Here is a 25410-nt window from a genome sequence, read left to right as displayed (position 1 = left end):
GGGGCTGGAGAAGTACAGGTGACCATGCCAGAGACCAACTGTCCCTGCGCTCAGTGCCTGCAACTGACCATGCCCGGACAGCAACAGTGACGACGACCACAATCAACACAAATTGCTACTAACAATGACCGCTTAATTTTACTAACTACAATCATTAAATGGTGTGTGTGTGTGCATGTGTGTGTGTGCGCGTGCGTGTGTGCGTGTGTGTGTTTTGAGATGGAGTTTCACTCTTGATCAGGCTAGAGTGTAATGGTGCAATCTCAGCTCACTGCAACTTCTGCCTCCTGAGTTCAAATGATTCTCCTGCCTCAGCCTCCTGAGTAGCTGGGATTATAGGAACATACCACCATGCCCGGCTAATTTTTGTATTTTTAGTAGAGATGGGGTTTCACCATGTTGGCCAGGCTGGTCTTGAATGCCTGACCTCAGGCGATCCACCCCTCTCAGCCTCCCAAAGTGCTGGGATTACAGGAGTGAGCCACCGTGCCTGGCTTGGCCGACACGTCTGAGAACCTACTATGTGCTAGGTCCAATTCTAAACTCCTGTATTAACTTATTTAATCCTCAAAACAACCTCATGAAGTAGATATAATTATCCCCATTTTTCAAGAGAGGAAATTGAGGCATGTACAATAAAGAAACTCGTCCAAGGTCGCACAGGTTTCCGGAAGCTGGCTTAAATCCAGGCAGTCTGACTCCAGGGGCACTGCCCCTCTGACCAGCTTTAGGGTAAAGAACAGCTGAAAATCTGTCACGTGACATGGCAGGGTGTTGGCTGTCTACTCTTAAGCAAAAAACATCTCAAAAGACCACCTGATCAGGCCAGGTGCAGTGGCTGATGCTTGTAATCCCAACACTTTGGAAGCCCGAGGCAGTCAGAACACTTGAGGTCAGGTGTTTGAGACCAGCCTGGCCAACATGGTGAAACCCCTCTCTACTAAAAATAACAAAAATTAGCCGGAAGCAGTGGCACACCCCTGCTGTCCCAGCTACTTGAGAGGCTGAGGCTGGAGAATGGCTTGAACTCGGGAGGCGGAGGTTGCAGTGAGCTGAGATCACGCCACTGCACTCCAGCCTCGGCGACAGAGCAACACTCTGAAAAAAAATAAAATAAAATTACTACCTGATCATTTGTGAACTCAAAAATAATGAGGTCTCTTTCATAATGGAACCATTTGTTTTGTTTCCCGAGATGGGGTCTTGCTGTGTCACCCAAGCTGGAGTGCAGTGGTGCGATCCTGGCTCACTTCGAACCTCCTTGACTCCTGCCGTGGTCTCCAGAGTAGCTGGGACTACAGACATGTGCTACTATGCCCAGCTAATTTTTTGATTTTTTTGTTGAGATGGGGTCTCAGTATGTTGCCCAGGCTGGTCTCGAACTCCTGGGCTCAAGTAAAACTTCCTTGGCCTCCTAAAGTGGGGGATTACAAGTGTGAGCCACTGCGCCCAGCCATGATGGAACTATCTGCTTTTTAACAAACAGGTTTAAGGTAACTGGTTAACTATTTAAGGAAAAAATACATCATCCCCCAAAAAAGTTCATTTAAAAATCAACTTTGAGGCTGGGCGTGGTGGCTCACGCCTATAATCCCAGCACTTTGGGAGGCTGAGGCGGGTGGATCATGAGGTCAAGAGATCGAGACCATCCTGGTCAACAAGGGAAACCCCGTCTACTAAAAATACAAAAATTAGCTGGGCATGGTGGCGCGTGCCTGTAGTCCCAGCTACTCGGGAGGCTGAGGCAGGAGAATTGCTTGAACCCAGGAGGCAGAGGTTGCGGTGAGCCGAGATCGCGCCATTGCACTCCAGTGTGGGTAACAAGAGCGAAACTCCGTCTCAAAAAAATAAAAAATAAAAAATCAACTTTGAGGCACTATTTTCATGCAATAAAATGCACACATTTCAAGTTCATGGTTTGAGGAGTTTTAAGAACTATACCTGTGTAACCACCATCCCTATATCTGTTGTTTGTTTGTTTTGTTTTATTGAGACAGAGTCTCGCTCTGTTGCCCAGGCTGGAGTGCAGTGGCACGATCTCAGCTTACTGCAACCTTTGCCTCCTGGGTTCAAGCAATTCTCCTGCCTCAGCTTCCTGGGTAGCTGGAATTACAGGCACCCACCACCATGCCTGGATAACTTTTTTGTATTTTTAGTAGAGATGAGATTTCGCCAGTTGGCCAGGCTGGTCTCAAACTCTGATCTCAAGTGATCCGCCCTCCTCAGTTTCCCAAAGTGCTGGGATTACAGGCGTGAGCCACTGTCCCCAGCCCTTATATCTGTTTTGAAAGAGGAATGAAACCCAGGACTTCACAGTCTCCCTCAGCCATCCACTTCTGTCTCTGACAGCCTCAGTCAGATTGTAGTTCCTCTTTCCCATTCTAATCCACAGTCTTCATGCAGGAGTTGAAGCTCACTTCTGCCTGGGGAAGTCCTCCCTGCAGAGGGGAACTGGCTGATAGTATCATCCACAGCCCCAGGCCTCTGCACAGGCATGGAGAGCTGTCCCAGGAGGCCTTCAGCCTCCCTGTGAACAACTCTGACCAGCTCACCCCACCCAGGTCTCTGCGTCCTTAGCACACACCCACTAGTGCTGCCTCACCCCTTGCAGGTGATATGGAAACAGGCAGTGACTCAGAGACAGAGGCAGAACCAGGAGAATGTTCCCTTCCTCGGAGGCGGTGCCTCCCAGTCCGTCCCCCAACACTACCACCACAGAGAACCTCGAAACGACTCCTCCATTGACCACGACGCCTGCCTGGGAAGACGGCAGTAACTTGTGTACGGCAACACAGCCAGCTGAATGGCACAGGCAGAAATCACTGCATGGGTGGCAAGTACCTGCATGCTGATGAGTGACACGTGGGTGGAAGACGGCCTGCAGGTGCAGGAACAGCCATGCTGCTATGGTGCAGCCTCTCTCCTGGCACACTGGGCACTGGAATTTTGGGCTTGGAGACAAGACTGCTGCATCTGGATGGGGATTGACCCAGTGAGGGTGGATGCCACACGGGAGGGGAAAGGGCTGGCTGGATGGCAGGGGCTGCATCGCCACTGGTCTCAGACTCAGGCTGACAAGGGAGGATTTGATACTGCAAGTGACGGAGTGAATGCCAGGTTTGGATTCATTCCAGTAAAAGCAGAAAAAACCCACCTTTCAAACAATGACATGGATAAGATCAAAGAAGAGAAATATGATTGCATGACCAGTTGCACCTGGTCCTTTCTGGTCTTCTCTCTTTCATCTTCACATTCTGATTTTTCAATGAGCTGAAACTAGAACAGGAGGACTAAGGATCTGCAGCTGGGCTTAATGAATAGGAAATTATTTTCTTCCTATTTCTATTCTTTAAAAAAGTACAATCTTGACCGGGCATGGTGGCTCACGCCTGTTATCCCAGCACTTTAGGAGGCCAAGGCGGGCGGATCACGAGGTCAAGAGATCGAGATCATCCTGGCCAACAGGGTAAAACCCCATCTCTACTAAAAATACAAAAATTAGCTGGGCATGGTGGCACACACCTATAGTCCCAGCTACTCAGGAGGCTGAGGCAGGAGAATCGCTTGAACTCGGGAGGTAGAGGTTGCAGTGAGCCAATATTGAGCCACTGCACTCCGGTCTGACGACAGAGCGAGACTCCATCTCAAAACAAGAAAAAGTACAATCTTAATTCAATCAAAACTCCATTCTGTCCAATCAGAAAGTGCTCTATAAGATTCTTGACACGAATGTTAAATATGAGAATTATCACAATGAAGCTTCTGTATTTAATAAGCCTATGTAGAAGCCGGCATTTTGCCAACACTCAGTTGGCTGTGGTTGTAATAAACTTTCATGTAACATTAGCTTTTCAGCAAAAGCCCATGTTATGTAAAATAGTCCATAAATGAAAAACAGTTGCTACAACATGCCTGAGATGGGTATTCAATGGTCCATGGAAATGCTCTAGGCTCATGGCTCTGAGTGTGCCAAAGAACCCCCACGCTCTGGGCAATTCACATGCACTTCTGGAGGGCTTTGCTTCATGGTAGGGTTCTAGGCATGTGCTCAGAGTTCCAGGGCCGGCTTTCTGAACCTCCCTCCTCCACCCACAGTGAGGTACAGACCAACAACAAAGTTGGGCCTGCCTGTCGGGCTCACAGAAGCGAGAAACTGCCAGAAGGATTTAGTTCTCAATTGCTGCTAAAGTTTTGATTGTCCAGTTTATGAGGTAACCCCTTTGACCCGCACCCCTGCACAGCTAACAGCAATGTTGAAGAGGATTCACAAAGTAGCCCCGGTTCCTCCTAAAGCTCCGTCTCTACACTCCCAGTCTGTGGAGATGGGTCAGTGTCCACCCACATCACTGAGTGCGAAGGTGGCATTTATCCCTGGGCAGGGGGCCTGCAGCTGCGGGCCTGTTGGTCCTTCTCACATTCTGGAGGCCCAGCTCCATCTAGAAAGCTCAAGAACTGCTAGCTATTCCTCTGGCCGTCAACACAACCCCCAGAGCTTTCCTGAGACTGACGGAATGAGAAAAAGCTCTCATCATTTCATGATGGTCTCCTTTCTTAGCACACAGCAGTGTAGGGGGCTGCTATCTGGGAGATGGGCTACAGATGTCAGCCAGGATTGTGGCAGCAGGTTCCTGAAATTCCATGTCAATGGCAATCTGTGTTTGGGCATCAAATGTTTTTTTTTTCTCTCTCTCTCTCTTTTTAGTTTCGAGTTTATAAATACTTAAATCCAAAAAGGAGATAGTAATCTACAACAGTTTAGCCTATACACTGGAAAACTCTTATGTAACCAGAAAACTCACACTGCTGATCACATTTTGCTTTGCATCAGTTGCACTGTAGTTAGTTATAGGTACATTCATGCATGCAACTAACCTGTCATAAACCCTGTGCCAGGAGCTAGCTGGGCGCACAGTGCTGAAGAAAATAGGGTCCATCCCATTATGGAACTGTGGGTCACTCCCCAGGGGCCTGAGTCCACTATCTGGGTGCTGTTACTGGGGCCATCACTGCTGCTGTTACTGATGATGATGATATCACATCCCTTGTGACATCTGTATAATGCTCTGCTGAGAACTCATTCACACTTCTTTCGGTTGGGCCTCATGGTAACGTGCTGCCTGATCTGACAAGGTCACCTGGCTAACTAAGGGAGGACACTAGATCCAACTGCGGTTGTCCTGGCCCTGGCCCAAGGCTTTTACTTTTGCCCCACACAGCTTCCAGGAAATGACTCAAGCCGAGAGGCAGAGTTCTAGTAGGAAGAGCTCTCTGCTCTCCAGGGAATGGTCATTAGCGTAACTGACAAGAAATGGAAACATGCTTCCCAACGGACTTGCTCATGTTAGCCGGCGCTGACAAGTATCTGAGGGCTTTCTAGGAAAGAGGCTGCAGATGAGGCCCTTGTGCCTTCAGCAGACTTTCAAAATATCTGAGAAAATGATGAAAAACAAGATAGGATACAGAACACTGGCTAAATTAACAGAAAGAAACGTGACACTGAAGAGGTCATGAATGAAAGGCATTCCAATTCAAACTCCTTCTCAACATGGAGAAAGGGCTGCCAAGGGGGCCGAGCAGTTGCCTGCTTAGGGGAGAAGTTATGAACATGGTTCGGATACAAGGAAGAAGTATCCATAAGAGATGCTCTATTGGATTCTCCCTAAAGCTCGAGGCCATGTCCCACTGTGAAGCAGAGTCGACGCTGTCAATCAGGTTATAAAACAGAAGATCCCTACAGAGACCAGCAGCTCAGAGTCAGCCTCTCCCATTTCCAAGAGGGTCAGCATAGCCAAATGGCCTGCATATGACAGAAAAACAGTATTTCTTACAACATACTCATATAGTAAAAAGGCTTAGAAACATCCCCCACCCCGGGGCAACGAGCATCCTAACACCCATATTGTGATCTCCTTGCTTCAGGTGAGAAAGGAAGGAGGGCCTCCTGAGAGAAAGGTACACAAGGATCCTGGAACAACTTGTTATGCCAGAGAACAAGTATTAAAGGCTCCTGAGGTCATGTCAAAAGGACCCAGGAGCCAACTAAAGTAACTTCCACTGGTCGATGATGGATAAATTGTTCCATCTAATAGACTGGAATATGGCAAATATACTTCAATCCATAACGGTACCAAAACTACATCACGACCACTGCCACCACCACCACCACCACCAACTGGTCACTGTTAGAAGATGCAGAAAGCAAATGCATTCTCTCAGAAACCGGAAAATAAAGAGAATGAAATCAAGCATTAATCCTCACTTTCCTATGTGAACTCTACCACTGGGTACCAAAATAGCAGACCAAGGAAAGTATCTCTTCACAGAAGTACTATATCTAACAAATGAAGAAGAAAAGCTAACACTGGAAATCAATAGTTGGCAACCCTTTATGGATCTAGGCACTGGGTATCAACAGCTGCTAATATCACAAAAAGTAAGAAAAACCCATTATGTGCCTCCTATAGGAAAAATATAGCAATACACATTGAACTTGAATATGACCAAGCCTTGATATTCAAAAATCACTTTATGGGAAATACAGGGGACAGAGGAACACGTAAAGCAACACCACAAAGATGCATTCGGCAAATCCAGTGTTGAAAATGCTACAGGACAAATGAGCCAGTTTCTTCAACAAATGTATTATAATAGAGGGGGAGAGAACACCTATGGATTAAAAGAAACTAATAAGTCATATCAACCAACTACCATTGTGTGGGTCTTTTTTTTGCTTCTTTAAACAAATTGTTAAAAAAAAATAGTAAATTGGGCCAGGCGCAGTGGCTCACACCAGTAATCACAGCACGAGCACTTTGGGAGGCCAAGGCAGGAGAATCACCTGAGGTCAGGAGTTCCAGACTCGCCTGGCTAACATGGTAAAACCCTGTTTCTACTAAAAATACAATAAATTAGCCAGGTATGGTGGTGTGTGCCTGTATTGCCAGCTATTTGGGAGGCTAAGGCAGGAGAATTGCTTGAATCTGGGAAGCAGAGGTTGCAGTGAGCTGAGACTGTGCCATCGCACTCCAGCTTGAGCAAAAAGAGCAAAACTCTGTCTCAAAAAAAAGTAAATTGGGTCAGGCATGGTGGCTTATGCCTGTAATCTCAGCATTTTGGGAGGCTGAGGAGGGCAGGTCACCTGAGGTCAGGAGTTCAAGACCAGCCTGACCAACATGGAGAAACATCATCTCTATGAAAAATACAAAATTTGCTGGGTGTGGTGGTGCATGCCTGTAATCGCAGCTACTTGGGAGGCTGAGGCAGGAGAATTGCTTGAACCCAGGAGGCGGAGGTTACGGTGAGCTAAGATCATGCTAATTGCACTCCAGCCTAAGCAATGAGAGCGAAACTCCGTCTCAAAAAAAAAAAAAAGTAAATTGAAAATTTGAACATGCAAGTGGTCATCTGATGATATTAAGACATCAATGGTAATTGGGGTTGGGGAGGAGACAATGATATTGCAGTTATATTAAAAATAAGAGGGCAAGTTGGGTTCTGTGGCTCATGCCTATAATCCCAGCACTTTGGAAGGCCAAGGAGGTGGGTGGATCGCTTGAGCTCAGGAGTTCGAGGCCAGCCTGGTCAACATGGTGAAACCCCGTCTCTACTAAAAATACAAAAAATTAGCCAGGTGTGGTGGCACACACCTGTAGTCCCAGCTACTCAGGAGGCTGAGGCACGGGAATTGCTTGAACCTGGGAGGCAGAGGCTGCAGCGAACCGAGATCGTGCCACTGTATTCCAGCCTGCGCAAGAGAGCAAGACTTTGTCTTAAAAACACAAAACGAACAACAACAACACAAGGGGGCAATTCTTCTAGCTGTGGCCAAATGAGGTTGGCAAATCCTCTCCACACAAAGTAATTGTGAAATTCTATAATACTGACAAAAGCAACCATGTCCATGCTCTGCAAATTGAACAAAGACATGAAAATCTGAGAAATGTTTATGCCTGAAAACCTTCTGGACTTCAGGTAGAAACAAGGTGAATCCATGGTGTTCTTCCCTGGGCTGCCCTCGCTCCTTCCCAGCAGCTGGCCCAGCACAGAGGTCCTGCCAGGGAAGGGCAGGCTCTGGGGACCATGCAGCTGTGGCCAAAGGGGCTCACTCCAGATGGAGCCTGGGGAATGGCAGCACTGGCGATGGGAGTGACCATCTCTAGGGAAGATGGTGGGGAGTAGGGCCAAGGTTTCTACTCGCCTGAGGTTACGGTTATTGTATGGGTGTGCATATTCCTGGCTGATAATAAGACAAAGGACGAAACACATAATAATCCCAATAGATGCAGAAAAAGCATTTGATAAACTCCAATCCCATTCGTGCTAAAACCTCCAAACAAATTAGGAATAGAAGGGAACTTTCTCACTATGATAAAGGGCATCTTTATCCCTCATGATGAAAGACTGAATGCTTTTTCTTCTCAGAAAAACAGATGAAAATTAATCGAATTTAGTGAATAATAATAAGACTGAAATGCCTTTCTGTGGTTTCAGAAACCTGCGGTTAATTGTGGTCTGCAAATACTACGTGTAATACGGTATTCTGAGAGAGAAACCATATTCACATAATTCGTATGATGATATATTGTTAGAATTCTGCTACTTCATTATTATTGTCGTTAATCTCTTACTGTACCTGATTTATAAATTAAACTTTGCCACAGGCATGTATGTATAAGAAAAAACATAGTACATATAGGGTTTGGTATTATCCATGGTTTCAGGCACCTGCTAGGGGTGTTGGAAGGTAGCCCCTGTGGATTAGGAGGGACTACCATACTAAAACTAATAAAAGAAGTTTAGAAAGGTCATAGGATATAAGATCTATGTGCAAAATTCAATTCTATTTGTACATACAGGCAGCCAAGTAACTGAAAATAAAATTCAGAAAACAATTCCATTCACAATGGCATACAAAATAACTTACTTTGGAATAAGTTTAACAAAGGAAGTGCAAGACTTGTACACCAATAACTATAAAGTATTGCTGAGAAAAATTAAAGATCTGATTAAATGGAGTGACATTCTTTGCTCATGATTAGAAGATTCACTATTGTCAAGGTGGCAATTTCCCCCATATTGACCTGTAAAGTAAATATAATCCCTCTTAAAATCCTAATAGGCTTTTCAAAGTTAGAAATTGCCAAACTGGCCTAGCCTGGTGGCTCATACCCATAATCCTAACACTCTTGGAGGCTGAAGTGGGAGGATCTCTGGAGGCCAGGAGTTTGAGACCAGCCTGGGCCACAAAGTAAGACCCTGTGTCTACAAAAAAATTTAAAAAAAACAAAATAATAAAAAAGACAAGTTGATCCTAAAATTTATATACAATTTTATATATAGTAGGGACGTAAAATAGCCAACATTATTTTGAAAAAAACAACAAAGTGGCAGCAGTTACACTACTTAGTTTGAAAACTTCCTCTAAGGTCATAGTAATCAAGGCTGTGGGCACAGGGAGAAACATAGGTGAAGAGGACAGAACTGAGTATACGGAAATAAACCTTTACATTTACGATCAATTAAAAGTGTCATTGATAATCCAACAGGAAGAGGCTGTGTTTTCAATAAAAAGTGCTGGGACAACTAGATAGCTCTAAGCAGAACAAACAGGCTCTCCCCTCTCACCATTCTTGTGGATCAAGACCAGCCTGGCCAAGCTGGTGGAACCCTGTCTCTACTAAAAATACACGAATTAGCCTGGCGAAACCCGCATGTAAGGGCTAAAACAACTCTTCTAAAAGAAAGCATATGAGGCCGGGCCTGGTGGCTCATGCCTGTAATCCCAGCACTTTGGGAGGCCAAGGTGGGTGGATCATGAGGTCAAGAGATCGAGACCATCCTGGCCATGATGAAACCCCATCTCTACTAAAAATACAAAAATTAGCCGGGTGTGGTGGCACGCGCCTGTAGTCCCAGCTACTTGGGAGGCTGAGGCGGAAGAATCGCTTGAACCCAGGAGGCGGAGGTTGCAGTGAGCCGAGATTGCGCCACTGCACTCCAGCCTGGTGACAGAGCAAGACTCCGTCTCAAAAAAAAAAAAAAAAAAAAAAGAAAGCATACGAGAACATCTTCATGACCTTGAATATGACCCCAAAGGCATAATCCACAAAAGAAAAAACTGATAAACTGAACTTCAGCAAAATTAAAAGCTTTTGTGCTTTGAAAAACCCCATTAAGAAAATGAAGGCTGGGCATGGCTCATGACTATAATCCCAGAACTTTGGGAGGCCGAGGCAGTCGGATCACTTGGGCCCAGGAGTTTAAGACCAGCCTCGGCAACATGGTAAAACCCCGTCTCTAACAAAAATACGAAAATTAGCCAGGTGTGGTGGTGTGTGCCTGTGTTCCCAGCTACTTGGGAGGCTGAAGTGAAAGGATTGCTTAGATCTGAGGTCAAGGCTGCAGTGAGCTATGATCATGCCAGTGCACTCCAGCCTGGGTGACAGAGTGAGACACTGTCTCAAAAAAAGAAAATGGAAGATAAGCCATACATTCAGAAAAAATATTTGCAAATCATCTATCTGATATTGTCTCTAAGGAATATATAAAGAGAACTTACCACTCAATAGTAAGACAGACAGCCCAATTAAAAATTGGCAAAATATTTGAATAGATATTTCACCAAAGAAGATACTGGAATGACTAATATGCACATTAAAAATGCTCAATATCGGTAGTCATTAGAGAAACAGCGATTAAAACCACAATGAGATGCCATTACACCCTCCTTAGAATTACTGTAATAAAAAGGACAATAACAAGGTTTGGGAGGATGTGGAGTTACTAGAGCCTGAGCACATGGCTGGTGAGAATGTAAAACAGGACAGGCAGTCTGGCAGTTTCATCAAATGTTAAACATAAGTTTACCATACAATCCATCAATTCCACAACTAAGAATTTACCCAAGGGAAATGAAAACAAACATATGACTACAAAAAGACATATACATAAATGTTCATAGCATTATTCATAATAATAAGACTAGAAACAATCTAAATCCATGAGGCCAGGTGCAGTGGCTCACTCCTGGAATCCTGGCACTTTGGGAGGCCAAGGTGGGTGGATCACCTGAGACCAGGAGTTTGAGACTAGCTTGGCCAACATAGTGAAACCCCGTCTCTACTAAAAATACAAAAATTAGCTGGGCATGGTGGCGCACGCCTGTAATCCCAGCTACTCGGGAGGCTGAGGCAGGAGAATCACTTGAACCTGGGAGGTGGAGGTTGCAGTGAGCTGAGATTGCACTACTGCACTCCAGCCTGGGCAACAGAGCAAGGCTCTGTCTCAGAAAAAAAAAATCCATCATTAACTGATGCATGGATAAACAAGATGTGGCATATACCCATAACATGGAAAACTACCCAGCAATGAAAAGGAATATACTTCCGCTACATGTGCAATAACATAGATTAATCTCAAATACATGATTATACATGAAAGAAGTCAGATGCAACTGACTACACATTGTAGGAATCCATTTACACGATATGCCCAGAAAAGCAATTTTTGGAAAAAGAAAACAGATCAGTAGTTTCCTTGGACTGGGGGTGGGGATGGAGGTGAATTGCTAATGGGCATGGAGGAAACGTTTTGAGTGATGAAAAGGTTAAAAAACTGGACCATAGTGATGGTTGTTGCAGAACTCTACAAGTTTACAAAGAATCAATGAGTTGTACATTTATAACGGTTAATTATTGTATGTAAATTATTCTTCAGTAGAGCTGTTAAAAGCGTCCTCATCGACTGGGTGCGGTGGCTCATGCCTGTAATCCCAGCACTTTGGGAGGCTAAGGAGGGTGGATCACGAGGTCAGGAGTTCGAGACCAGCTTGGTCAAGATGGTGATACCCTGTCTCTACTAAAAACACAAAAATTAGCTGGGCATGGTGGTGTGCATCTGTAATCCCAGCTACTTGGGAGGCTGAGGCAAGAGAATTGCTTGAACGTGGGAGGCGGAATTTGCAGCGAGCCAAGATTGTGCCACTGCACTCTAGCCTGGGCAACAGAGCAAGACTCTGTCTCAAAAAAAAAAAAGTGCGTCCTCATCTTTTTGGGATATTAACAGATGAAATGATGAGATGTCTGGGAACTGCTTCAAAATATGGAAGGTGGGGAGGTGGGTGGGGCTACAGATGGAGGAAACTGGCTGAGAGCTGATCACCACTGAAGTTGGCTGATGAGTACATGGGTTCATGATTCTATTCTGTTTAATTTTGTCTATGTTTGAAATTTTCCATAACACAAGCATAGTGACCCAAAGGAGGGAAAAGAACCCTAAATGCCGCAATTACGTGCATGTCTAATTTACATTTCACTCTGAGAGGCTTGTGAAATTTTTTCTTTAAAGACACTGACACAGAATCTCAATTCTGTTGGGATTTAAAAGTAGTGAATATAATAGCAAAGACATGGAGTCAACCCAAATGCCCATCAATATTATACTGGATAAAGAAAATGTGGTAGATATACACCATGGAATACTATGCAGCCATAAAAAGGAACAAGACCATGCCCTTTGCAGGGACATGGATGGAGCTGGAAGCTGTAATCCTCAGCAAACTAATGCAGGAACAGAAAACCAAACACTGCATGTGCTCACTTGTAAGTGAGGGCTGAATGATGAGAACACAGACACACTGGGGCCTGTCGGACAGGGGCGAGGGGGAGGGAGAGCATCAGGTACAACAGCTAATGGGTGCTGGGCTTAATACCTGGGTGATGGGTTGACCTGTGCATTAAACCACCATGGCACATGTTTACCTGTGTAACAAACCTGCACAATCTGCACATGTACCCCATGACATAAAATAAAAGTTGATTAAAAAAAAGCAGTGAATGGTTTGGAGTCTAACCTGGTGAGTAGCGCATTACCGAGAGCTGTTCATTTCCATCTGTGTGAACGGTGACCAAGTCTTTTGTTTCTGTGTCAAACACAAACCACCTGTTGTCAACATGAGAAAAAGCATGGTAAGTCTTTTAGTGAGAAAATGAAGATTATCACAACAGTAGGAGGAATAAAAATTATTAATCATAAAAGCTTAATAAAGATATGAAATTTGCTTAATAAGAAAGCTTGTTCCCAGTTTTTATTCAAAGAAAATTTCCTATGTAGAAGCACTTTTCTAATGAAAGGAATGGCACATTGGCTACCATTCAAAACTATGCTGTTATCAACACTATGGCACAGTTTCTCTGTGTTTGTGCTTTGTCAATTACACACAGAAGGAGAGAAAGCTGTGGGCAGAGAAGATGCCAATACCTATTACCAGGGTGTATGGTCAGAGGAAGCAGCGAAGGACCACCTGCAAGAGCTCACCCAGGTTTCCAGCGTGAAGCAGGAGCATGCATGAGGATGGGGCTGGGACAACGCCGGGGTGGTGTCCCAATGGTACTGCAGGCAGAGGCAGGCCGAAAGTACAGGCCCTATGGGGATGCCAGCCTGCAACCAACAGGGCGAAGGAATGCACAGAGCAAATGGAAGAAACCAGAGTGGAGGACTGGTCTCATTTCACCTGGTTGGGCCATTTCCTCAGTGGTGAGCTGAGGAGAAGAGTCCAGGTCTATTTTGCAGGTTCAATATTAAAGTCGAATGATAATGGACAATGAAGTGCTTTGTATCCTCTGATAAGCACACAGTCCCCACTAAATGTTTGTTAACATCAGAATGACTGAACTCTCCCGCCTGTTATATTCTCAGGGGGTGGTGGTGAGCCCCTGGTGTTTTTAAGGATAAATGGAATGCAGGGTCCCTCCTCTTGCAGTTTCTAACCTGTATGAGGACAACCCATCAGTATGTCCACTGATGCAGAGTGAGTGTCCCTTGTCTTCCACAGGAGACCCCCCTAACCATGCATTGTCAGATGTCCTGTCCCCCAGAAATGTGGATTTTGCTTCTCAGTGCCAATTTCTTACACCTTCAACAACCATTTACCTTTAACGTGCTATTTAACCTTAATAGAGGCTGGGGCCAATCAGAACATGGCTTTAAAGTATCCTGTTAAATCCACAGCATTGGGAACTAAGTCCAACCTAGGACCTGAATGGCAAGAGGCATAGATGAGGGGCTGGATTAGGTGACACGAGCCATATCCACCACCCTGGGACACTGATTCTGAGCACTGTCACCATGTTCTACACACACAGTAGGCATGGCGGCATCTGTCAGCCTGTTGGGAGGTCAATCATCAGAAGGTGGGAGCCTGATGAGTTAGAAGCTTCAACTGTCTCAAAGAGAGTCAAATGGGAGGTGGTGTGAGTGTGAGTGTGTGTGTGTGTGTGTGTGTGTGTGGCTACACAAATGTTTTCATGAAGAATTCTGTTGGTTACATGGAGACCAACATTAAGATATTGCTGTCTATGACCTACAAAGAGCTCCCCTTGCTCCCCTTTCTTCATCCATACAGGCTCTGCAGTCATAGCAACAGAATCTAAGTGCTGCACTTTTTAGAGAGGAAGGGTGGGAGGAAAAATAATTTGAAACCACAGTAAGTGTATACAGGACCATGAGCGACATAAAGGTTCAAAGGAAACCTAGAAAGCAATGATAATGAGAGCCACTGCAATGCCTGCCAGGCAGCCCTGGCAGGTGCTCTCCGCGTTGTCTCCTTTCATCCTCAGTGTCACACAGCCAGGCAGGGAATATAATAATTTACAGAAAAAGAGACAAATTCGGAGAGTTTATGTAACTGGTTCAAAGCCACACTGCTGCTATGTGGCAAAGCTGAGCTGCAGACGCAGACCCACCATCCGGTGTGTAGGAGGTGCCAGGTGAATAGGTATATTGGAATAAGAGGCTCAGGGTCTGGGCAGTTCCTACAATTTTGAAAGGGCAGCTAGAAAAAGCATTTATTTTCTATTTTTAATTTTTTTAGAGATGGGGTCTTGCTCTGTGGCCTAGGCAAGGGTACAGTGGTGCAGTCCCAGTCCAAGGCAGCCTGGAACTCCTGATCTTAAGAGATCCTCCTGCCTGAGCCTCCTGAGTAGCTAATACAGGTCTGGACCACCATACCTGTATTACCCAGCTCAATTTTAAATTTTTTATAGAGATAGGGTCTTGCTACATTGCCCAGGCTGGTCTCGAACTCCTAGCCTCAAGCAATCTTCCTGCCTAGGCCTCTCAAGGGCTGGGATTACAGGTGTGAGACACTGTGGCCAGGAATAGAAAAAGCATTTTTAAATGCTCAGAACTTTGAAATGTTTTCTTGCTTCATTCCAAAGTCAAGGCTTCTTCCACAGCCTCAAGATCAGGGATTGGGAAGCTCCATAAATCCTCTGAAATTACAGGCAAAATGTGTGTGTGGCTGGGTGTGGTGGCTCATGCCTGTGATCTTAGCACTTTGGGAGACCAAGGTGGAAGGACTGCTTGAGTCTAGGGGTTCAAGAACAGCTTGGCAACACAGTGAGACATGTGTCTCTACAAAAAATAAAATATTAGTTGACCATGGCGATGCATGCCTATAGTCCCAGCTACTTAGGAGGCTGTGGTGGGAGGATCACTCGAGTCCTGGAGGCTATAGTGAGCAGTGATTGTGCCACTTCACTCTAGTCTGGGTGACAGGGTGAGATACTGTCTAAAGAAAAAAAAAATGTGTGTGTCTCGTGGAGGTAGAGGGTCCTTTTCCAGGAGAGAGGGTCTAGAGCTTTCCTCAGATTTCCCCAAGGCTCAAAATGTAATGGGCCACTGTTTCAAGTTTTGCTTTCAGCTTAATTCTTGGTAAGTCATTAGAAGCTGCGAACATGCAGCCAAGAGCTGAATGGGGGCCTGTTCCTGGGGAAATAGAAACAACAAGCCTCTTTTCCACAAGCTTTGCAAGCACGAGCCATGCTGGCATGGACCTACCTCCCAGTGAGTGTTCCGACTGCAACCACAGACCCTGAAGGATGAAAACCAGAAGACTGAGCTGGATCCTAAAATATTTTAAAGGAAGTGTAAATTGATGAACAGATACAACACTATAGCATAACACACACACACACACACACACACACACAGAGAGAGAGAGAGAGAGAGAGAGAGAAAGAAAGAGAGAGAGAGAGAGAGAGTTCTAATTCCTTAGGGCTATGTGGCTCTATTTGAAAAGTCTCTTTTCTCTGTCTAGAGAAAAATGTTTTCCTACTTGAATAAATGCCATGTTTCAATAATGCTAAATTTCTACCCCACCCAATCCTTTTTTTGAGGCAGGATCTCTTATCGCCCAGGCTGGAGTGCAATGGCATGATCATGGCTCATTGTAGCCTTGACCTCCCAAGGACAACTCCTGGCTCAGCCCCTGAAGCAGCTGGGACTACAGATGTGTGCCGCCACACCTGGCTAATTTTCTTATTTTTTATTTTGTAGAGATGGAGTCTCACTATGCTGCCCAGGCTGGTCTTGAACTCCTGGACTCAAGTGATCCTCCTGTCTCTGCCTCCCAAAGTGCTGGGATTATAGGTGTAAGCCACTGAGCCTAACCTAAATTTCAGTCCTTTTAGGATTCTTCCCTTTTTGTGTTAAATCCTTTCATATCTATAGTAATCTGATGAAAGACAGGTAAATGCTCTTCTGCAAAGTCACAGTTTATAGAACCCCATCCCTTCAGTTGACTCCCTGTGCTGAATGGTAAGCTCATCGAATAGCGTGCTTGATTGGTCTGGAAAGACAACCGTGGCACCCGACTCCATTACACGGAGACTGGGTGAGTGCCCACTGGGTGCAAAACATTACAGAGGCCTGGAAGGATCACGAGGTGAGCGAGGCATGTTCTAGGTTTTGATCCAGTGGAACACGCACACAGTCATCACTAACTCGGATACAAGATGAAATGATCCATGAAGGAGATACAAACCAAGGTGCTGTGGAATCACAGGGGAGGGAGAGATGAGGTTACCCTGGGAAGCTGGGCCAAGGCTTCGCGGTGCCGATGACCGGACCTGGGCCTCCCAGGAGAGGAAGAATTATCTCTGGTGAAGGTGGGATGTGGCCACTCCAGTAGTTTTTTGGACCATGGTGAAGCGGGCAACAATATAATTAAAGTGATGGAAGCAACACAGCTCTGGGCATATTTGAGAAATGGCAGGTAGGTCAGTGGGCTTACAGCACAGAGTATATAACACTAGTGATGTCACCACCAAGGTAAGGATTTGATCACTAGGAAATAAGAACACTTTGAATGGTTCTTGTCCTGTCAATAAAAAGAGTGACATGATTGAAAGTGTGTTTTAGATAGAAGGGCACTTGGCAAGAGTGTTTAGGATGAAGCGAGAAGAGATTAAAGAATATCAGAAAAAAAGTAGCAATGGGACTGAAAATAGGAGGCACTGAGATACTACTGGATAATCTAAAAAAACCGAGAGAAAGAAACTTGATATATGATTCCATTATTTCAGTGCATTCTTTCTACAGTAGCAGCTGTAATTAAGCTCAGAGCTGCCACTAATATACAAACAGAAATCATGTTCACTTGAAGCTTTACCATTTATAAAGCACTTCTGTCTATGTCATTCATCTGGGCCTCGTAACAATTTTGAGATGTGGACACTGAGTTACAGATGTCGGAAGTCACCAGCCAGTAGGCAGAGGAGCTAGGACTTCATTGCAGTTCTCTGGCTTCCAGTTTAGAGCTCTGACCCTTATGTTAGGCTAAGTGATTAACAGGCTGGTAAAGGAGCTGTCATTGCCTTCAGCCCTCCTGGACTACCAGGGCACAGGCAGAACACAGAACATTGTTTCCTTTAGCTCCTTCCTGCCATTGTGGCCCATACCTGCTGAGTGGCAGTGCCTGCCCCTTGGGCCCTTCCACCTCGTGACTCAGCTGGCCCTAGCACCCTTTCTGTGAAAATGAAGGGAAGGAGAGCCGAAACTTGGACCTAGCACCTGGGACATGCCAATGACTCTGTGGGGGATGAAAGGATGATGTGTGTGGTTTACAGAGGGGCTATTTCCTCTGTGCAATGGGTTTGCACAGGTCATGAGGGCACAGGCAACAGAGAATGAGCTTTTGATTCGCTGCAGTGCAATGCAGTGGAAAGAACAAGAGTTTAGGGGTCAGACTGAGCTGGGTCCTAACACTGGCTCCGTCACTCTCTAACTTAGTGACCGTGGCAAGTTATTTAACTTCTCTACACCTCAATTTCCTAATCAATAAAATCAAAGTTAAAAAAAACTTCTTCAACCTGCAGAGCTGCTACAAGGATTAAGGAAAATACACGCACCGTGCTTGGCATGCAAACAGTCAGTCAGTGCTCAAGAAATACAGGTGGGGAAAGGGTATTTCAACACTCTCACGGGTCATCAGAGTTTCTTTTGCAAAGTTCACAAAGACTTTCAAACAAAAAGTTTACTTTACCATCAAACTCAAAATGTAGAGATATATTCAATCATGTGTTTAGTACAGCTTGTAAATTCCCAAAGGGTACACAGTAAACAGAATGCAGGCTCATAACAAGTATTTCCTGGTTCTTAAGGTGGTTGAGAGAGACTGTACTCAGAAAATCTGACAATGAACTTGAAAAGAACAATTTGTTTTCAGAAGATTTCAACAGTAAACTTCAAAATTACATGGCTGAGACCACTTGAGGCAATGGTGAAAGTAACACTGTTAAATGCAATTGCAATGCTAAGGCAATTCTAAATAGATAAATTAAATGACATTTGCTTTGGGACAATTTTATATCACTGTTGATTTCATGCAAAAAAATAAATGAACATGTTTCAGATGAATTTCTGTAAGGACAATGGAAATGTAATGTACATGTTTACCTCTATTATTTTGTCCCAGACAGGACGGTGACCCACAGCGTCCCAGAGAGTGGCATGCTTGTCATGCCCACAGGTCAAGAACTGAGGTTTTGAGGCATGGATGGCCAGTCCCCAGAGCTCATCAGTGTGACCCTACAAAAAACCAAGACAAACAGAAGCTCTCTGAGCTGCTACAGTCCACACTCAGGAGCTGTAAGGGATGGTGAACCATGGCTTCATGCTGACTTCATAACTGCTCTCAACATTTTCTCTCCTCCCATCTTAGGGCAGCAACTGAAACTCTGAGGTGGAGGAAAGTATCGTAGTATAAAATACAGTAATGAGCACTTCTCTGTAATGCTTGATTAGAGTCTGATACAATGCAAAATGAGAGTGTTTGCTGGGCCTGCTGAGTGGGATCGTACCTGAGTAATGGGTGTAAAGTCCCCTGACAGAGTGCCCTGCAGGACAAAGTTTCGAGTTGTACCAATCAAGATCACATCGCCTTTCCCCTCGGCCACTGTCCGTATTGGACCAAACTGTTCTGGAATCTGCATTGAAAAGTCATATGAAAAGAAAAGATGTACCATTTCATTCAATTGTTAGCTCATTCATTCATTCATTTATCATAATGATAGTCTCTATAACAGTTTTACATATATCTATGTGTATACATATAATGTACATTCAAATATATATGTTGTATATGCATATATACATATATATAAAGAGTTTCAGATAGATAGATACCACAGCCAGTGGGCGTGGTGGCTCACACCTGTAATCCCAGCATTTTGGGAGGCTGAGGTGGGTGGATCACCTGAGGTCAGGAGCTGGAGACCAGCCTGGCCAACATGATGAAACCCCATCTCTACTAAAAATACAAAAATTAGCCAGGCATGGTGGTGGGCAGCTGTAATCCCAGCTACTCAGGAGGCTAAGGCAGGAGAATCACTTGAACCCAGGAGGCAGAGGTTGCAGTGGGCCGAGATAGCACCACTGCACTCCAGCCTGGGTGACAAGATCGAAACTCCATCTCAAAAAACAAGGATACCACAGCCAACTATTGAGTGAGTGATCAAAACCCTAAGGCTTATCTTTAAACTACAAACATTTTATATATCTTAGAAGCATCAGCAGAGTAAGGTTGTTCAGAAAAAGCATTTTCCTAGACAAAATTTAAAAATAAGGAATGCTACGTGTTAGTAGATACAATTTGGAAAGTAAAGAATAAATATAGGCCAGGCGTGGTGGCTCACACCTGTAATCCCAGCACTTTGAGGGCTGAGGCAGGTGAATTGCTTGAGCCCAGGTGGTCCAGACTAGCCTGGGCAACATAGCAAGACCCCATTTCTAAAAAAATACAAAAAAAAAAAAGCGGCGCATGGTGGTGCATGCCTGTAGTCCTAGCTACTCAGAAGGCTGAGGTGGGAGAATCATTTGAGCCTGGGAGGTGGAGGCTGCAGATCACACCACTGCACTCCAGCCTGGGTGACAGAGCCAGACTGTCTCAAAGAAAAAAAAAAGAATAATATAACACTGCCATAATACAACTTAAAATGGTAAATTCTTTGGCAATGTCACTCTGTTCAGTTTAAAAATCAACACAGATATATGGAATAATCTATGTTAAGAGATAGAATTGCAAAATACACCCATTAAGAACAATTTTCTATGATGAAACTTTGCACTATAAAAGAACAAACACTGCAGCTTGACCCTGGTGGGCTGCCATGAGGCTCTCCCATTCCAGGGTAAGCAGCAGTCTCCCCTCACTCACACTCTCCAGTGTGTCTTGTTAGCACAGATTCGAGACAAGTTGATGATGGCCCACGCTAATGAGGAGGTATCAGATACTAACAAAGACTGAATCGCTTTTATGAAATTAGATGGGGCTCTGGAGCTTTCTTTGCAGTTATAATATGATATAGGCATGTCTATGACTCTAGCAATTCACAATATGTTCAACCAAATGCTGGTCAAATCTTATTATTAAAAATGTTCTCACAACAGAATCTCCATGCAAGGGGAAGTGATTTCCAAAGCTCAGTTGAAGAACTTCCTTTATTAAGGGAAATAATCAACAGAACCAAATTTTCACACTGCCAGCACATAGTGCCATGTTGCTCTCTGATGTAAAATATAAGTGTTTTGTGTGTATCTGGGTTCAAAGTCCTACAATCTGTCCATTCTAAGATAGGGATGAAAAGCATCACCTTGGCCATGTGCAGTGGCTCACGCCTGTAATCCCAGTACTTTGGGAGGTCGAGGCAGGTGGATCAAGAGGTCAGGAGATCGAGACCATCCTGGCTAACACAGTGAAACCCAGTCTCTAATAAAAATACAAAAAAATCAGCTGGGTGTGGTGGCACGTGCCTGTAGTCCCAGCTACTCAAGAGGCCGAGGCAGGAGAATCGCCTGAACCCGGGAGGTGGAGGTTGCAATGAGCTGAGACTGTACCACTGCACTTCAGCCTGGGGGACAGAGCGAGACTCTGTCTCAAAAAAAAAAAAAATCACCCTTCAGAATGAGGCCAATTTTGCAGTGTCTGTTAATGACTTCCTGAAACTTGGGGGAGAAAATTCACTGAGTGGGAAGAAGGAGAATTAACTGTCTTGCCTCTGGTGCCAGGAATGTAGGGCTGCCAAGTAGGTAATGGGAGGTACACTGGGTAGCAAAATGAATCACAGCCCGAGGGAGCATGTTGAGTGCCGTGGACAAAACAGATACTCAACAAATATTAGTTCACTCAATGCAATAATGTCTCCAAAATAACATGCTAGAAATGAAAAGTTAAAGGAGGTGGCTGGGCACAGTGGCTCACATCTGTAATCCCAGAACTTTAGGAGGCTGAAGTAGGCAGATCACAAGGTCAAGAGATCCTGGCCAACATGGTGAAACACCATCTCTACTAAAAATACAAAAATTAGCCGGGTGTGGTGGCAGGCGCCTGTAGCCCCAGCTACTCAGGAGGCTGAGGCAGGAGAATTGCTTGAACCTAGGAGGCGGAGGTTGGACTGAGCTGAGATTGTGCCACTGCACTCTAGTGTGGGTGACAGAGTGAGACACTGTCTCAAAAAAAAAAAAAAGTTAAGCTTGGTGGCTCACATCTGTAACCCAGCACTTTAGGAAGCTGAGGTGGGAGGATCGCTTGAGTTCAGGAGTTCCAGACCAGCCTGGGCAACAAGGCGAAACCCCATCTCTACAAAAAGTACAAAAATCACCCAGGCGTGGTGGTGTGTGTGCCTGCCGCTTGGGAGGCTGAGGTGGGAGGATCGTTTGAGCCCAGGAGGCAGAGGTTGCAGTGAGCTGTGATCGCATTACTAAACTCCAGCCTGGGTGACAGAGCTAGACCCTGTTCTCAAAAAAAAAGAAAAAGAAGAAGTTAAAAGAGAAGATAGATTTTTATAATAAATCAAAATGTGGGTGATATTCCCTTGGAAAATTGAGAATAAAAATATTTTAAATATAAAGTGTGTTACAACCTCAAGTTTTATAAAACTAATTCTATTTTATTAGCTATATTTAACCTGCCTCCAGGATTTTAATACATTGCTTCCATATACTGTAATTTCATCTAAACAATTTTCAAAACTATAAGCTACAGATTTCAGACTAATAAAAAAAGAATAATAGTTTAAGGTTAAAAACAAATTTCAGCAGTAGCCTTGCCGACTTACCTCAGTTTTACGAAGTCTTTGATAGTTTCCGCTCCAAGAAATGAGCCTTCGGTCTTTCCCGCCTCCGGACACCAGTGTGCCATCTCTTAACATACAAAGTGCAAAAATGCCACCCTCGTGGGCCCCTTGAACCGCATAGCTTATTCGATTTGTGCCTAAACACACCAAGAAACCATCATTAGCACATTGTCAAAAGGCTGCTTGCTCATTTTCTAATCTCATCTGACTTTGGTTTTTTTTTTTTTTTTTTTGAGACGGAGTTTCGCTCTTGTTACCCAGGCTGGAGTGCAATGGCGCGATCTTGGCTCACCGCAACCTCCGCCTCCTGGGTTCAGGCAATTCTCCTGCCTCAGCCTCCTGAGTAGCTGGGATTACAGGCACGCGCCACCATGCCCAGCTAATGTTTTGTATTAGTAGAGACGGGGTTTCACCATGTTGACCAGGATGGTCTCCATCTCTTGACCTCGTGATCCACCCGCCTCGGCCTCCCAAAGTGCTGGGATTACAGGCTTGAGCCACCGCGCCCGGCCCTGACTTTGGTTTTTAAAGGCAATATTGTCAGTGAGCACATCATGGCAATATGAATCTATGAAGATCCAATTTCTAGACATTCACAGCGCACCAGACAAGCAGGAAAGGTGTTACTTTAGAATGAAGGAAAATATGCAAACACTGCATTGTATGGTTGAAGCACCATGTGGCTGAGAACGTGGGCTGTGAGTTTAGATCCCAGCTCTCTAGTGAGCTGTTTCTCTGGACAAGTGTCTTAGTTACTCTGTACTTAGTTCCCCCTTGGTGGAATGGGGCTGCTGCTCACCCTGCAGGATCGATCTAAGGATTAAATGAACTGTGGATAAGACACCTAGTGCCAAGAGCAGCAGGGATACTGGAAATGTCACCATATGCTTCTGAAATTGCATTTACGGGTCGTCTCCACCTTCAGCCCCAACTACTCAAACGCTAAGATCCTTGATGACAGGGATGGTGGATTTTCCCTTTTTCCCTGTCCCTGTGTAAGTGCTCATAAATGCTCACTGGCCTTAAGTGGACGCATGCTTTCTGAGTGATGAATCTCCCTTAGTAAACTGTTTGCTCACGGACAGCAGGGGATTTGGGTCTGACTCAGTGGTACGTTCACAGTGTCTAGCACATAATTAGCTTTCAATAAATGTCTGCCAAATGCTATATAAATCAGAATAGTTATTTAAATATTTTATAGGCCTATAAGCAGTCATTAATTTCATCACTATAATCTGTCAGTAGATTATATATTATTATTAATTTCATCATTATAATCTGTCAGTAGATTTCCTAATCAACCTATTAAATTCCATCATAATATCCTGGGCTTAAGGAGCCCTTCAGAATGCTATAAGGTCAGTAACTCTTACTATTCTACACTTTTCCTCTGTTCTAGTTTTCTGGTTTCAAGTTACACATGTACATGTGTATATGTGTGTCTCTGTAACCTGAAATTTAATCCTACTCCTATACATTGTATTAACAGACAATTCTTAAAGCACTCATGCTGAGCTCCTACTCACAACATTACTGTAAACCACTGGTTTCGGAAACAATCACTTGTTACCTTTTCCCCAAACTAAGATGTTGCCACTCGAATCTCCAGTAATGGTGTCACCGTTTTCAGAGAAAGTCACACAGAGGACAAACTTTGGCTTTTCTTGTTTCTGTGGAATGTAGTTAAAAAAAAAATTATAGATATAAAATTATATATATAATATATAGGTTAGTAATATATATTATATATAATTTTTAATATATATTAAAAATTAGTAATATTTAATATATAATCCATAAAACCTATATAAATATATCTAATTATAGACATAATTTTATGTATATATAAACACATAAAATATATAAACATACATTTAATTATATAATTATATCAGCATATAACTATATACATATTTATATATTTCTATACACATATTATTATTAATTTCATCATTATAATCTGTCAGTAGATTTCCTAATCAACCTATTTAATTCCATCATAATATCTTGGGCTTAAAAAGCCTTGTATACATGTATTATATACATATCTTATATGTATATAATTATATATATATTTTATCCATGCAACCTATATATATATTCCAGACAACCTTGCATTTGTACTAATAACATCTAGATTCACAGTGGTCTCAAGCTGGAGAGTATCAGCTTCTGTAACCACTCTGCACACCTTGCATTTCCATTTACTATTACATAACTTCTGCTGCGAGATTAACTGCTCTAAGACAAAGCGATTTCTAGCAACTCCAAGTGGCTGGGGAATCATAAAGCTACAGACGGCTCAAGCAGAGGAGGGTACTGGCCGGGGAGAAGGGTGGGCTATGTTGTCAGCCTAAAGGGCAGGGCCTGAGCACCAGAATAAAGCTGTCCTTGAAACGAGCCTCAAGGTGGTGGTGGCAGAGGGACCCCTGGGAAGAGGTGCTGTTCCCTGGTGCTCTTGCAGCCCCATGATGTCCACACAAAAGGCACAGGGAGTCTCTATCGTCCTTTGCCAAGCCAGGTTGCCCGCCTCCCGATGCCTTCATCATCTGATGCTCTCTGCAGCCAGGGCCGCCGTGGGAGGCTCGGTGCTCCCTGGGTCTGCATCCTTTCCCTGCCCTCCACCCAGGCATGCTCGTCCTTTTCTTCACTTCATTACCAGTGTTATCCACCAGATTCAATGCGCTCCCCAACTATGTGAGAGATCCTGAGGGATCGTGTTGATTACCACAGCCCCCAGACAGACGCCTCTAGCCAACTGCATATACCATTCGGAGAAAGACAAAGCAAAAAGCATAATTTAACTTCACCTCGAATAATCCTTGCTTCTTATTCAGGGAGCTTCCTTCTAGTGTCCAAAAGTAGAGATGTGATTTTCCACAGGTGACTATGATGTTGGTGTCCGTGGGGTGGAAATCCGCAGCGAAAACAGCTTCATTAGAACACTACAGGAAAAACAGGGGACTCGGATGCCTCACATCTCTTAAGAAGCATAAGA

General features: G+C 44.4%; 1 protein-coding gene across 4 annotated transcripts in view; it reads right to left on the bottom strand.

Annotated features, from left to right (window-relative positions):
• EML1 (EMAP like 1) overlaps positions 1-25410 on the bottom strand; it is a 199156-nt gene that overhangs the window by 6648 nt on the left and 167098 nt on the right. For all 4 annotated transcript variants that reach the window (XM_064375207.1, XM_064375209.1, XM_064375208.1 and 1 more), the window contains 7 exons: positions 25223-25357; positions 23983-24082; positions 22395-22549; positions 19140-19265; positions 18736-18867; positions 15838-15905; positions 12851-12939 (listed from right to left, as the gene is read on the bottom strand). In XM_064375207.1, coding sequence (XP_064231277.1) covers positions 12851-12939; positions 15838-15905; positions 18736-18867; positions 19140-19265; positions 22395-22549; positions 23983-24082; positions 25223-25357 — 805 coding nt within the window. The remainder of the gene's footprint in view (positions 1-12850; positions 12940-15837; positions 15906-18735; positions 18868-19139; positions 19266-22394; positions 22550-23982; positions 24083-25222; positions 25358-25410) is intronic.

Source organism: Aotus nancymaae, unplaced genomic scaffold (assembly GCF_030222135.1).
Source record: "Aotus nancymaae isolate 86718 unplaced genomic scaffold, 86718_ANA_hifiasm-v0.15.2.pri h1tg000011l, whole genome shotgun sequence".
NCBI lineage: Eukaryota > Metazoa > Chordata > Mammalia > Primates > Aotidae > Aotus > Aotus nancymaae.
The sequence above is the reverse complement of the archived record's forward strand: the minus strand, read 5'-3'. Positions and strand labels throughout refer to the sequence as shown.